The 14,771-nt window shown below is 43.1% G+C and overlaps 1 protein-coding gene across 1 annotated transcript in view; it reads right to left on the bottom strand.

Annotated features, from left to right (window-relative positions):
• The window catches only part of LOC307112245 (UDP-glucuronosyltransferase 2A1-like), a gene marked incomplete at both ends in the record, with an annotated part of 57,182 nt that extends 44,319 nt beyond the window's left edge, over positions 1-12,863 (bottom strand). Inside the window, one exon of the mRNA XM_079792726.1 lies at positions 12,810-12,863. Coding sequence (XP_079648852.1) covers positions 12,810-12,863 — 54 coding nt within the window. The remainder of the gene's footprint in view (positions 1-12,809) is intronic.
• Positions 12,864-14,771: the final 1,908 nt, after the last annotated feature.

The following is a 14,771-nucleotide window of genomic DNA, read 5'->3' as shown; positions in this document are numbered from 1 at the left end:
TGCCCGTTTAGGCCCTATCCTACTGGGATTGGGCCTAAAAGGGCAGTCGGACATCCCTCAATGGGTCCCAGATTGGAGAGGGTGCAGGCTGGGTTGAGGGACACACCCCCCCATGCATGAATGTTATGCACCAGGCCTCTAGTTAATAGATAAGATTATTACAAAGACTTACAATGTGAAGTACAAACACAGTAAGTATACTATTTATTACTTCTTTATCTTAATAAATCACTGAGAAAAAAATGGCAAGTAAGCAAATAAACTGTGTACGAATACTTATGCCTGAGATGATGGGTAATGTTACTAGTAAATAAGAGTTCTTAGAAGAGAATTGCTAAGTCACGCATGCTTCTGTGGGAAGTGCTGCTCAAAAGGCTAGCTAGCCTGTGTGAATAACAACATCTTTACATTTAGACCCAGCCTTTCATAATTGCTAACATTTGTTAACTGCCCACTACCTATCAGACATTGTGCAACGTGTTGTACATATGTTAATGTCATTTACTTTGCACTTTAAAAAAAGATCCAATAAGCTACAAACGATAATTATTTCCACGTCAAAGAAGAAAACATTGGTCAGAAAAACTGAGTAACTTGGCAAGTTCAGAGAACAAAATAAGAAAGGAACTGATGGTAGCTGCCTTAACCTTTTGCACTCGGATGTCGAGTGTGACAGTTATTGAATGTATCAATAATTTGAAATATAAAAAAATCCAAATAAATAAGTTTGTATGAAAAGAAACTCCAGTTTTTTATTCTACTTCTGCGCTTTGTAAAATCTGGGGTATTTAAAAAATTAAATCCCGAGTAGAATAAAGGAATCGAGAAAAAAGCAAGCTAGTGCAAAGGGTTAAGGCTCTTTGGCTCCAAAGCCTATTGTGTTGAGAAAATTGATACAAATGTAGCCATTTCAAAAACAGAGCCCACCTTCCCTTGCACATCTTGTTCCTTGTACATTTCAAATGATTGAACTTAGCAAAATAACCTTTGGACTTGAGCCAAACCAACATTGTCTTAAAAAGAATTGTTTGTAAAGTTAACTGGAAAGCAGACCTCCTCACACAAGCACTGATGATTTTGACATTTTTAATCAGCAACCAGTTATGTATAACTAAAAAGTAATTTAGCTTGTTAGCATCAAGAGAAATTCCTTTACTCTATTTATGTAATTATTTCCCTTCCCTTTCTCATAAAAACCGTTTTCCTTCACCCCCATAATTGGGATACAATATGGGTTCCTTCCTGAATTTATCCCCATGGATTTCGGTTTGTTTTGACCTCAAATAAATGCTTGTTGCCTCACTTGGGCCTTTATTTTTCAAGTTATCAGCGTTAACCACCAGGACAGAGTGCCCCATTAGAGTGTATCATGTCACGTTATCAACTACAAGGCAAATCTTCATTAGAGACATGCTATTTGATACTCATCTAGGTTCCTTTCTATCTGCTAGATGGGATGCTGCCCGAATCATGAATTGTTGAATAAAGCCAGTAAGACCTTTAAAATTTACGTAGTTGAAGTTTGTTTTTTAACAGAAGTATCTGGACAAGAGTGATAAGCAGTGTGTACAAAGGAAACTTTGTACAGTGTTAAACTTTTTCATTTAAAAATAAATCTTAGTAATTGTGATTTTGAGAAAAACAACTTTGGAGAAAAAGTCTCTGCTTTTTTCAGTTACTGCTTAGGCAATTTATAGTATGACTAGAGGCCCGGTGCACAAAATTTGTGCATGGGGGGGGGTGTCCCTCAACTCGGCCTGCACCTTCTCCAATCTGGGCCACCTTGGGGGATGTCTGACTGCTGGTTTAGGCTCGATCCCTGCCTGATTGCCCCTAACCCCTTCTGCTTGCCAGTCTGATCACCCCCTAATCTCTCCCCTGCTGGACTGATTACCCCCAACTGCCCTTCCCTGCTGGGACCTGATCTCCACCAATGTCCTCCCCTGCCAGCCTGATCACCCCCAACTTCCTTCCCCTGCCGGCCTGATTGCCCACAACTGTCCTCCCCTGCCAGCCTGATCGCCCACAACTGCCCTCCCCTGCCATAACCCATCTCCACCACGCAAGGCAGTGGAGACACTGAGACTGACCTTCTCCGTGCTGCGCAGAGCCACAGGACCACCAGGCCTCACCATGTGGAGCAGCCACCAGGCCCCACCTGCGCTGTGCGCGTGGCCAACTTGTGGTGGCCATCTTGTGACAACACTGAGTGAGGGTGTGATGCTACCTAGGCTTTTATTATAATAGAGGCCTCATGCACGAAATTTGTGCACTGGAGGGGGTGTCCCTCAGTCCAACCTGCACCCTTTCCAATGTGGGACATCCCTCTCATAATCCAGGACTGCTGGCTCCCAACTGCTTGCCTGCCTGCCAGCCTAATTTCCCCTAACTGCTTCTGCCTGTCAGCCTGATCATCCCCTAACCACTCTCCTGCCGGCCCGATCGTCTCCAACTGCCCTTCCCTGACAACCCGTTCACCCACAAATGCCCTCCCCTGCATATTCCCTCTTTATTAGATAAGGTTTTTTCTTTAACATATTGGATAGCCCTAACTGGTTTGGCTCAGTGGATGGAGCATCGGCCTGCAGACTCAAGGGTCCCAGGTTTGATTCCAGTCAAGGGCATGTACCTTGGTTGGGGGCACATGCCCAGTGGGGAGTGTGCAGGAGGCAGCTGATCGATGTTTCTCTCTCATAGATATTTCTAGCTCTCTATCCCTTTCCCTTCCTCTCTGTAAAAAATCAATAAAATATATTTTTAAAAAAAGAAACATTTAAGATTCCTCCATATCTGCCTGGCTGGTGTGACTCAGTGGTTGAAACCCCAGGCTGCCTCCACTGTGAGGGGATCGCGTGGTTGGGATGCATGCCCCTCCCAGTCTGAGACCCCAGCCAAGGCTGCCACCACTGTGAGGGGATCATGCCCCTCCCAGGCTGAGACCCCAGCCCAGGCTACCACCACTGGGAGGGGATCACACCATGGGGGTGCACGCCCCTCCAAGGCTGAGACCCCAGGCTGCCGCCACTAGGAGGGGATTGCACCGTGGGAAGTGAATTTGGTTTTGTTTTTTATAAAGGTCTGGAGGGCCTCTGGGCAGCATTCCACCAGGCCGCTTACTCTGCAGGCTCTCAGCAGCAGCCCTCCATGAGAATGGGGGACTTTGGCTGGGCTGAGAGGACTGGGAGCCACCATTTTGTGGCTATGGGTGCTGCCATTTTTGTCACGGAGTGATGGTTAATTTGCATATTACTCTTTTATTAGATAGAATAGGAGTAGAGGCCTGATGCACGAAATTAGTGCACTCAGGGGGGAGGGGTGTTCTACAGCCTGGCCTGTGCCCTCTTGCAGTCCAGGAGCCCTCAGGGATGTCCAACTAATGGCGTAGGCCTGCTCCCCATAAGCTGTCAGTCGGACATCCTTAGCGCTGCTCAGAGGCAGGAGAGGTTCCCTCTACCACCACTGTGCTCACCAGCCATTAGCCAGGCTTCTGGCTGAGCAGCACTCCCCCTGTGGGAGCACATTGACCACCAGGGGACAGCTCCTGCATTGAGCGTATGTCCCCTGGTGGTCAGTGAGAGGCATAGTGACCAGTTGTTCTGCCGTCGGGCCAAAACCAGCTTTCCGACATCCCTCGAGTGTCCCGGATTGTGAGAGTGCATAAGCCAGGCTGAGAAACCCCACCAGTGCACGATTGGGGCAGCTGGGGAGGGATGATGGGGGTTGGCCAGACGGGAGGGACCACGGGAGGGCTTCAGGGTGTGTCTGGTCCTTCTTGCTCAGTCCCAATCAGCTGGACCCCAGCAGCAAGCTAACCTACCGGTCGGAGCATCTGCCCCCTGGTGGTCAGTGTACTTCATAGTTATTGGTTGGCCAGTTGACTGTCTGCCCCCTGGTAGTCAGTGCACGTCATAGCTAGCAGTTGATCAACCTTTGCATATAATTAGCATACTATGCTTTGATTGGTTGAATGGATGACCGGACAACCCAACACTTAGCATATTAGGCTTTTATTATATAGGATAACCCTACTTACACCTAGAGTATGGACATCTAGATATGAAGTTGAGCTTAGGATACCCACCATAAGTTCCACTTTATTTTTCACAGGGTACCTTTAAAAATGACCAGTTTGAGCTAAGCCTGGGAAAAATTAGTGACCTCCACCTAACCATTTTATAAGTTGTAGGTGCTTCTTACCCTGTCCTCTATCTCCTGCTGGTTTGTAACCTAGGACTGGGCACTGTCCTTCCCCTAGCTTAAGTGTGCACCTTTACTTCTTGGATCTGTAAGTAATAAATCTTGTGTGACTCTATTTCCATTGTGTGGAAATTTCTATTGAAACTGCACCTTCAATCAAAACAACTCCTAGGATTTTACTTCCCAGGCGCACACTCACCCCGCTGTGCCTCCTCATTCAGCAGGTCATCATCTTCATATTTAATTATATACATCAACTCTGGCTTCACAACACAATTGGTAGCCAGGAGGGTGGGATTGTGGGCATAGATTGTACCCTTATATAATGCCTTTGACCTGCATGTGGCTCACTAACTTTCTGGGAAGGAACCATTGCTTTCTGGAGATCTGTGGTATTGCATTACACTCTGCTTATTGCTGCTTCCAATGTTTCCCTTAATATCCACCCTAATATGTGGGTGCTGTTAAAGGTCAGACTCCCCTACACCCAAAATGCCACCAGGTGTGGATACTATCCAGGCAATTCAAGCCCTCTATCTTAAATTGGAGCAATGTCATGATTGCTTAAAAGCCATCCTTCCTGTCCAACAGTCACCAATATCCTGACCTCTGAGCACTGGCCATTACATTATCCTAATTTCAACTCTATTTGTCTCATAGACTTAGGCAGTTCAAACCCATCCCTGGTAATACAGGGCCAAGCATTAAAGTGTCAGGAGCACAGAATTACATTTGTTTTAAACCAAAGCTTCACATGTGTCTCCAACCAGTACTATTTATGGATGGAGACTTCCTATGCCTTGGAGGAAAGCATCACCCAATTATTTGCAAGGTGCACCCTTGTGGACCCCAAAATTTACTGAAGTTTTTGGGATACCAATAAATGATGTCAAAATTCAAGCAAACCTTATAAGAGTGTCCCAAATCTATTAGATCCCATTAGACTGGTTGGGCCCTCAGTTGCCCTCCTGGGATGGTTCCCACCACCTACAGCAACATTGTAGATGGCAATGCCCTGGCCCATGACATCAGGGGACAACCTCATCCTAAATGCTGCCTCCAAAACCTTCATTGACAGAGGTGTCACCAAAGAAGACTAAATTCCCTGCTGATGACCCTGTGAGTGGCATTTTATGGAGTTAACTATGTGTTTACCCAGAGCTCCCTTGCCTACTATAATGCGTGCTCCTCGAGTATGAGGTTATCTGCCACACTGCTTTCTACTTCACCTTTGAGCTCTGGAAAGCCAAGACATGTGTCAAGTCTCACAACTTTAAGGGGCCCCAAAACACTTCACTTAGTTGCTTGCCTTCATCACACCCATTGGATTGGCCCACATTATGCATCCTCTTGGGAGTTAGTGAATTTAATTTTTGTTGGGAAAACCCTTCCCTGACTGTGGATGCTGCTACCAAAAAGCCCTCCACCTACAACTCTCCAGGACTACACCACCTCACGGCACCCTTCACCACAATCACTGCTCAGGGCTCCACAATCTTTGCTTCTGTTTAAGACTGCAATAGGTATTTTTTTAAAATAAATTCATTTCTTAGTGGAAGGGAGATGGAGAGAGAGATAGAAACATCAATGATGGAAGAGAATCTTTGATCAGCTGCCTCTTACACACCCCACACTGGGGATTAAGCCCATAACCCGTGCCCTGACTGGGAATTGAACCTGTGACCTCCTGGTTCAATCATTGAGCCACACTAACCGGGGGAGACTCCAATAGTCTTTTTTAAATTTATTTAATAAATCTTCATTGTTCAGATTATTACAATTGTTCCTCTATTTTTCCCCCATAGCTCCACCCCACCCAGTTCCCACACCTCCTCGCACTGTCCTCATCCATAGGTGTACGATTTTTGTACAGTCTCTTCCCACACCTCTAACACCCCTTTCCCCCTGAGAATTTTCAGTCCACTCCCTTTCTATGCCCCTGATTCTATTATATTCGCCAGTTTATTCTGTTCATCAGATTTTTAATTCACTTGATTTTTAGATTCACTTGTTGATAAATATGTATTTATTGTTCATAATTTTTATTTTTACCTTTTTCTTCTTCTTCCTCTTCTTAAAGAATACCTTTCAGCATTTCATATAATACTGGTTTGGTGGTGATGAACTCCTTTAGCTTTTTCTTCTCTGTGAAGCTCTTTATCTGACCTTCAATTCTGAATGATAGCTTTGCTGGTTAGAGTAATCTTGGTTGTAGGTTCTTGCTATTCATCACTTTGAATATTTCTTGCCACTCCCGTCTGGCCTGCATAGTTTCTGTTGAGAAATCAGCTGACAATCGTACGGGTGCTCTCTTGTAGGGAATTAACTGTTTTTCTCTTGCTGCTTTTAATATTCTCTCTTTGTATTTTGCTCTTGGCATTTTAATTATGATGTGTCTTGGTGTGGTCCTCTTTGGATTCCTTTTGTTTGGGGCTCTGTGCACTTCCTGGACTTGTAAGTCTATTTCTTTCACCAGATGGGGGAAGTTTTCAGTCATTATTTCTTCAAATAGGATTTCAGTATCTTGCTCTCTCTCTTCTTCTGGGACCCCCATAATTCTGATGTTGGTATGCTTGAAGTTGTCCCAGAGGCTCCTTACACTATCTTCAAATTTTTAGATTCTTTTTCTTGTTGCTTTTCTGATTGAGTGTTTTTTGCTTCCTTGTATTTCAAATCTTTGACTTGATTCTTGCGTTCCTCTAGTCTGCTGTTGGGTCTCTGTATAATATTTTTTATTTCAGTCAGTGTATGTTTAATTTCTAGTTGGTCCTTTTTCATATCCTCGAGGGTATCGTTAAATTTATCAGCCTTTTCTAGGAAATTTTTGAAAAACCTTATAACCGTGGTTTTGAACTCTTTATCCAGCCATTTGTTTTCCTCCATTTCTTTCATTTGCGATCTGTTTCTTTGTCTCCACATTTTCTCTGCTTCCCTGAGTTGGTAGGGTAGCTTTGTGTGCTAGGTGTCCTATATGGCCCAGTGGGTCGGCCTCCCCAGTTACCTGAGGTGGACACTCTTGGTGCACCCCTTTCTGGACTGTGTACAGACTTGTTGTAGTTAAGTCTTGATTGTTGTTGGTATCACTGGGAGGAATTGACCTCCATGCCATTGGCTGTGAGGATCAGCTGTGTCTATACCGGGAGAACTTCTCTGCTGGAGACAGCCTTATGAGACAAGACTTGCAAAATTGCAAAAGCCTCTGTGCTCAGCTTGGATGGGGCTGAGTCTCAGGGCTGAGCAGACTGTCTTGGCTTCCCGTCAGTCCTGCCCTATGATGCCCCTGGGTCTCAGTGTCTCTCGATAATCACTGTAAGCACCTCTAAGGGTAAGCCGCCCTCAAGTTTTGTCCGCTGCCAGACAGTCTAGTTTCTCCCCCAATAAATCTGGATTCCCAGAATCTCGCCTGGAACTGGAGTTCAGCGTAGTGGGGGAGCTTCCATTTCCCACCCACTAGAGAAAGCCAGCAGCATTCATCAGTCAGTCCTCTCTTCGCGCACTCGCGCGTGCCCCTCCAGACCTCTGCCTTTTGCGGCTCCCCTGAGTTTCTGCCTGACAGTCCAGATTCCCTCTGTATAAGCCTGGGTCCCCAGGGTCTCACCTGGAACTGGGGTTCCGTGCAGTCGGAACTGGGGTTCAGCGCAGTCGGGAGCTTTTGTCTCCTTCCCGCTAGAGAAAGCCAGCCAGGCACTCAGCCGCCCATGCACGTGTCTCCGTAACTCAGCCTTTTGCAGCTCCTCTGATTCTCTGTGTGCTTTCCTCTTTTCTTCTAGTTGTAAAATTTCCACTCGGCCAGCTTTCCTGTGGTTCTGGATGATGTTTGTTTTGTCTTTTAGTTGTAGTTTTTAAATTGTTGTGTGAGGCAGCAGTTTAGGTGTTTACCTATGCCACCATCTTGGTTTCTCTCCTCCAATAGTCTTAATATGTTTATACAATGGGCAGAAACCAGAGCTTATTTTGGGGTGCCTATTCAATTGCTGGGATCAATAAAAGCTGTTTCCCAAGCTAGTGGCCTACCCTGCTAATTTTATTTATTTATTTTATTTTATTTTTTTAAATACATTTTTATTGATTTCAGAGAGGAAGGAAGTGGGAGAGAGATATAGAAACATCAATGATGAGAGAGAATCATTGATTGGCTGGTTCCTGCACGCCCCCCACTAGGGATTGAACTCACAACCCGGGCATGTGCCCTTGACTGAAATCAAACCTGGGACCCTTCAGTCCACAGGCCGATGCTCTATCCACCGAGCCAAACTGGCTAGGGCCCAGCTGATTTATTGACCCTGTCCCTATTTGCCCAATAGAAAGCATCCAAGTTACCCTGTAATTTGCCTTATGCTCTCTATGGTGTTCAATAGTTTCCATGCAGGACACTTGTCTTACAGTAAGTGGCACCTGGCAGGAGCCTCCACATGCCCTTCAGAATCCTCCATTTCTGCCCAGGCACCAACAGCACATGAATATGACCTACACCTTGCCCATAAAAGCACAATTTCTGTGGACTTGGGCCCTGTGGCCCAGCCATCTGGAGAGAACCCTAATTTATTCTGGTTTCCCTGAGCACACAGTTGATGTCCATCCTGAGCCCAGTGCCTTGGGGCCACACACATACCTGGTTCTCTAATTATGCACTTCTTATCTCAGCCAATGCCTTTTACTCTGTGCTGGCCCCTTGGGAAGTACTGTCTGTCCAAACTATGTACTTCAGTCTCCCTGGGACTACCCTTACAAATCACTGAGCAGGACACCCAATTGTCTCCCTTTCTGCCCTCTCAAGTCAAAATTATGCAGTATCCATCCCCGTTATTTTGGGACTAGAATAGGTGCTAATACACTTGGAATGCAGCCACAAATCATTAAAGCAAGCATCATTCTGTCAGCCATCCTAGCTGAACACATTGGGCTGTTACATAAGAGCATTAATGCAGCGATAAAATGATTCTTTAGTATAAATAGTTTGGGATAACTGTTTAGATTTAGATTACTTATTAGATAAAACAAAAAGTGTACGTGCTTATAAAGGGTACCAACTATTACATGGATATTAATAATTCTGACAAATGTATACACATATACAAAAGTTGGCTCCATAAGTACAAGTGCTACATAATCTCACCCATATTTTAAATTAAATATCTACCTACCATAACCCAAGGGCTTTGATTTAATTTATTGGCTGGACCCCAACAAAAGGGATGTGGCTGATGGCTAAGAACAGGTTTTAAAACTCCCACTTGCCTATGGATATTGGTGATTGTTATTTTTGCTTTTTTCAAATATTGCAAAACCCTGCCCCTGGCTTTAATATCCCAACTGTCCAGACTGTGAGTTTCCCTGAAGATTAGTGGCTAGGCATCATGGAGTCAATTGCCATGAAAGTCATCTTTTGAGAAAGAACAACTTTCTTTTTTCTTCCTAGGCATTTTACAGTCTGAACCCAACTCACCTCCAGAATCTGGACATTTAGATAAGTGCTCGCCATAAATTCCATTTTACTTTTCCTGGGGCACCTTCTAAAATAAACGCTTAGAGTTAAGCCTGGGAAAAGTTAGGGATCTCCACTCCAACCACCTTATAACTCATAGGTGCTTGCTAGCCTGCTTCTATCTCCTGCTGGCATGTGATTTGGAATGGAGGACTACCTTTCCTTGGCTCAATTGTGACCTCCACTTCTGGGATCTGTAAGTAATAAATCATATGACTCTATTTCCATTGTGTAAGTGTATTAAACACACACCTTCAATCCAAATTACCCAATGGATTTCATCTCCCCAAAGTGGGAGTTTGAATGCTGAAGGTGCTACCTGCCAGCCCTGTGGGAGGCTTGTGTCTCCTCATTCAGCAGGGAGGGCATGATTGCACATTCTTGATTCAGTGCACCAGCTCCAGCTTCCCCGCACAGTAATGTGACCAGTCTTAAGCGATTTCTCAAACTGCTCAGGTAAATTTTAGATTTGTGTTCCTAAATTTAAAATTAAATTAAAATAAAGAAATTATAAAATTAAATGAAGAGATGGTTGACCATAAAGGTTTAAAAAGGTTGTAAACAAAAGACTTTTCCAAAATGAAGGCCCAAACTTGTGATTTTAATTATTCTGAGCTTAACATCAGTGAAAGACTAATTTCTTTCTGGAAAATTTTGAGAAACTACACCTAAAACTACACCGAAAGGTATGTTCAAAGAAAAATGAATATATTTGAAAAGAAGCTATTATATACAAATGTTTTTATCACAGATGATAGTAAAATATGTGCTGTAATTAATAGTACAAGAAGGCAGCAAGCTTAGTTCTGATTAATACCACAATAGGTTATTGGTGCTACAACAGTATTTTCTTGAGAAACTTTAAATTTCCTATTTTTAATAAATAAATTTGATTTTGCATAAAACTAATTTATATATAAAACACATACATTTAAAATATATAAAGTTAAAATATATAAATATAAATAATCCATTACAGAATATTAAAGAAAGAAAATACCCAGAAAGGACAACATCTTGCTTCCTGTACTTGTGCTCTTTTGAAGACCATTGTTACTTGTAAGAATCATTTTCGCCTTCACCATACTTTAGTATAAGTCTTATTTCCTATTTCATGTGTGCCTAATGAAGGAACAAATGATCTTTCTACTGGTAGGAAATAGAGGCAATAGATAAACTTTTAAAGGTTCCAATGAACTCACACCTAGAAAAACTCTCAATTTATTCTTCTATAATACACTTCCCTCAATATCTATACAGTCATTATGAAGTGTAACTCCTGGGAGGAAAAATCCCCCAAATTATTTCAAAATAGAACTAAAAACTTTTGAAGGGAAGTAATAAAACAACCCAAAAGTTAACCCACAACCTTGTAATGGTTGATATTGCTATTAGAGGAAAATATAAAATACATCCAAATGTTTATTACACAGTGCTTTTATATAGCTTATACACTGATTTAAATTTCTTACCTGAAGTTTACAGCTGGACCTTTAAAAGCAATCGTTTGCCATTAGGTACCTGAGCATAAATAACCCCTGGCTGGGCAAGTGTAGTATGATAAGAAATATGATCTTAAATAAACAGACTTGTTTACTCTTAGCATTCCTCGTGAATTAGAGTAATAAGCAGATTAAGCTTTGTTAAAGATATATCCTTCAACGACTTTCCTGGCAAGTATTTGCATTAAATATTGCCTTTGCTATCATGGTCTCCACTGCTCCCATCAACCAAGAATGTCAGATGTATCTGAAATAAAGACTGGTAATTATTAATAATCTCAGCTTATTATTAAGAAATATGTAAAATTAGCCGAAACCGGTTTGGCTTGGTGGATAGAATGTCGGCCTGTGGACTGAAAGGTCCCAGTTTCGATTCTGGTCAAGGGCATGTGCCTTGGTTGTGGGCACATCTCCAGTAGGGGGTGTGCAGGAGGCAGCTGATTGATGTTTCTCTATCATCGATGTTTCAAACTCTCTATCCCTCTCTCTTCCTCTCTGTAAAAAATCAATAAAATATATTTTTAAAAAGAAATATGTAAAATTAATATATCTCTAACTAATACAACATAAATTATTATTATTATTGATTATTAAAAGAAATTTTAAAAAATCAGTGTCTTTTTTTCTGAGTCCTATAATGATGAGAGTTGGTTATGTTAATTCAAATGTAGACACCTCAGCAGCGTTGAATTGCACTGAATAATGAAGAAATATCTCTGAAAAATCTTGTTGTTTTTAAAAAAATTTTAATGTATTTTAAAAGGTCCTAATATATATAATTAAATATGTGTTTTAAAGTTTTATGTTTTCATTATGCAACATCTCCGTCAATGATAATTATCATTATGTTTCTTTGTCCAACCATTTTAAAGGAGGAAAAAAGAAATAAAGTTGGTATGTCTTTTGTCAGAGAGGCCCCAAACTGTCATATTTAGTAATAACTAAGTACTGGAATAGAACATGACCATTTATTGTATTAACTGGCAAACAAATGTGACAATAATTTTATACAGATTTTAAGTGGTGGCTGACAATCTTGAGGGACATCTCAGCAGCAAAGGTCCCCCTTAAGTAGTGTGGGGCCTCAACCCCGTGCTGGGCTCCCAAGTCTGGAGCACTGGAGCCAGGAAGAGGAGCATACATAACATCTGGCTGTGAAAATCAGTGGAGATTCTGCTTGTCACAGAGAGACAGGGGTCTGCTAGAAACCCAGGCACCCTCTATAAGGGCCAACACACAAAATCTGTTTTGTAGCCACTTACCCTGGACTCCATCAGAGGGAGCATGGCTCAGAGTGGACAAAGATTGTGCAAAGAGAGACTGGGTTGTGTGGCTCCCGTGAGAGAGCTGAAGGGACTATTGCCAGGGTTCCTGTGCTGAGTCCTTCTCACACACAGACCACAGCCACCATATTTTCTGGGTCAAGCATTCCCCTCCATATTGCATCAGCCTGGAGGAACTCCTGACTCCCTGTTGCTCTGCCTAGCCAAGATCATGCACTGTGGGTGAGTCTGCTGCCTGAGCCCACAGTATAAACTTTTTGAAAGGCTCTTGAGGGTGAACGCAGAGGATATCAAAGACTAAGTTGTATGGTTCTGGGGTGGGACCATTTTACCCCCACTTACCTGCCAGAGCAGCAGCGACCCAGTCTGTATACCACAGCAGCACTGTCTCACCATGAGATAAACACTAGCTTCACTCTCTTGACTCCCGGTGGCCCCTCCCTGCTAGGCTTGCAGTCAGAAATATTATTAGCTGGCTGTGGCCAGCCTAAGCCCACAGTGCAAAATCCTTTGGAAGGCTCTTGAGCAGCTCTGTGCAGACTCTGGGAAAGACAAAGTTGTGTGGCTCTTGGGTAAGGGTCATATTTCCCTCGCATGTCCAATCAACACCTCATTTTCTGTGCAAAGCCCTCCCTTCACATGGTTAAATCTTGGTCTGTTTGTGATTGATAAACACTGCTGGCTTCATCCTGATAACTTTCTGAGATCCAGTCCAACCACAAAGATCTGTGGGCACCCAACTGGTGGCAGCTGGCCTTGGTGTGCCCTGAGCCCAGTGGTCGGCAAACCGCAGCTCGCGAGCCACATGTGGCTCTTGGGCCCATCGAGTGTTCTAATGCCACTTCTTCAAAATAGACTCGCCCAGGCCAAAAACCGACCACGAAGTTTCAATCGCACTGTACGTGCACGCCTGCACGTGGTATTTTGTGGAAGAGCCACACTCAAGGGGCCAAAGAGCCATATGTGGCTTGCGAGCCACGTTTTGCCACCCACTGCCTTAGACTGTTGCTGAGTGTCCGCAGACTCAGGACTGGCAGGGAGTTTGAACCTGTTTCAATCTGGTGAACACAATTCACCCATACTTGTTGACTCATTGAGAATCTGTCCTCGCTTAACTTGTGTACTAACACCAGAGGCTCTTTCAATGATGGAGCCTTTCAGCTAGCAGATAGAGGCAGATTTTGGGGGCCTTGGGCCTTTTGTTGACCTGCTCCCATGCTCAGTGCTGGTGGAAACTGGCCTCGGTGTATAACTTGGCCACTGCCATACATACCCATGCCCAGCAGAGGCACCCACAAACTATGGGTCACTTAGTAGCCCCAAACAGGTGGTGCAGGGCCAGACACAGGCAATTCCTGACATTGAATGCACTGGAGTTCCTTTCAAATGGCCCCAGAACCAACACAACTGGTGGCAGGATTCAGACCACATCAGAGCATGACCCAAATAGATCTATAAGTTGCACATACAAAAGTGGATCTCAGCAGGCACCAGAACCTGCTGGAGTGAATTCTGATTTCTTGGATTAGCCTCTGCACAACAACTCACAGTGTGGTTAGGGTTGATTATCATAGTCAGAGAGGCAACCTCATCCATGGATAGGCCAGCAGATAAAACTACAACAGGAGGGTTCACATAACCCACACAAGGGACATTCCAGGAGACTATGCCACTGAGGCCCACAGATACCTACTACATAAAGACAACATACCAAGACTGGAGACATAGCATTATCTACCTAATACACAGAAGCAAATATAGAGAAGCAGCCAAAAATAAGAAGACAAAGAAATATTCTCTAAATAAAAGAACAGGAGAAAGCACCCCCAAATAAACAAAATAAAATGTAGGCAAGCAAGCTACCAGATATAGAGTTCAAAAAATTGTTTTAAGGATGCTCAAGGAAATTAAAAGAAGGATGGATGAAATCAGTAAGAATTTAAACAAAGAGAAAGTAAATATAAAAAGCACATAAAGTCCATAAAAGAGAACCAGTCAGACATAAAGAATACAATATCTAAAATGAAGAATATAGTAGAAGGAATCAACAGCAAGCTAGATGAAAGAGAGGATCCAATTAGTGATTTTGAAGACAAGGTAGAAGAAAACACCCAATCAGAAGAACAAAAAGAAAAAGCTAATTTAAAAAAAATGAGGATAGTCTAGGGCATTGGTGGGCAAACTCATTAGTCAACAGAGCCAAATATCAACAGTACAATGATTGAAATTTCTTTTGAGAGCCAAATCTTTTAAACTTAAACTTCTTCTAATGCCACTTCTTCAAAATAGACTCGCCCAGGCCGT

The sequence above is a fragment of the Cnephaeus nilssonii genome, assembly GCF_951640355.1.
Source record: "Cnephaeus nilssonii genome assembly, chromosome: 1".
In the NCBI taxonomy this organism is placed as follows: domain Eukaryota; kingdom Metazoa; phylum Chordata; class Mammalia; order Chiroptera; family Vespertilionidae; genus Cnephaeus; species Cnephaeus nilssonii.
Note: the sequence above shows the minus strand (reverse complement) of the source record. Positions and strands in the feature narration are given on the sequence as shown.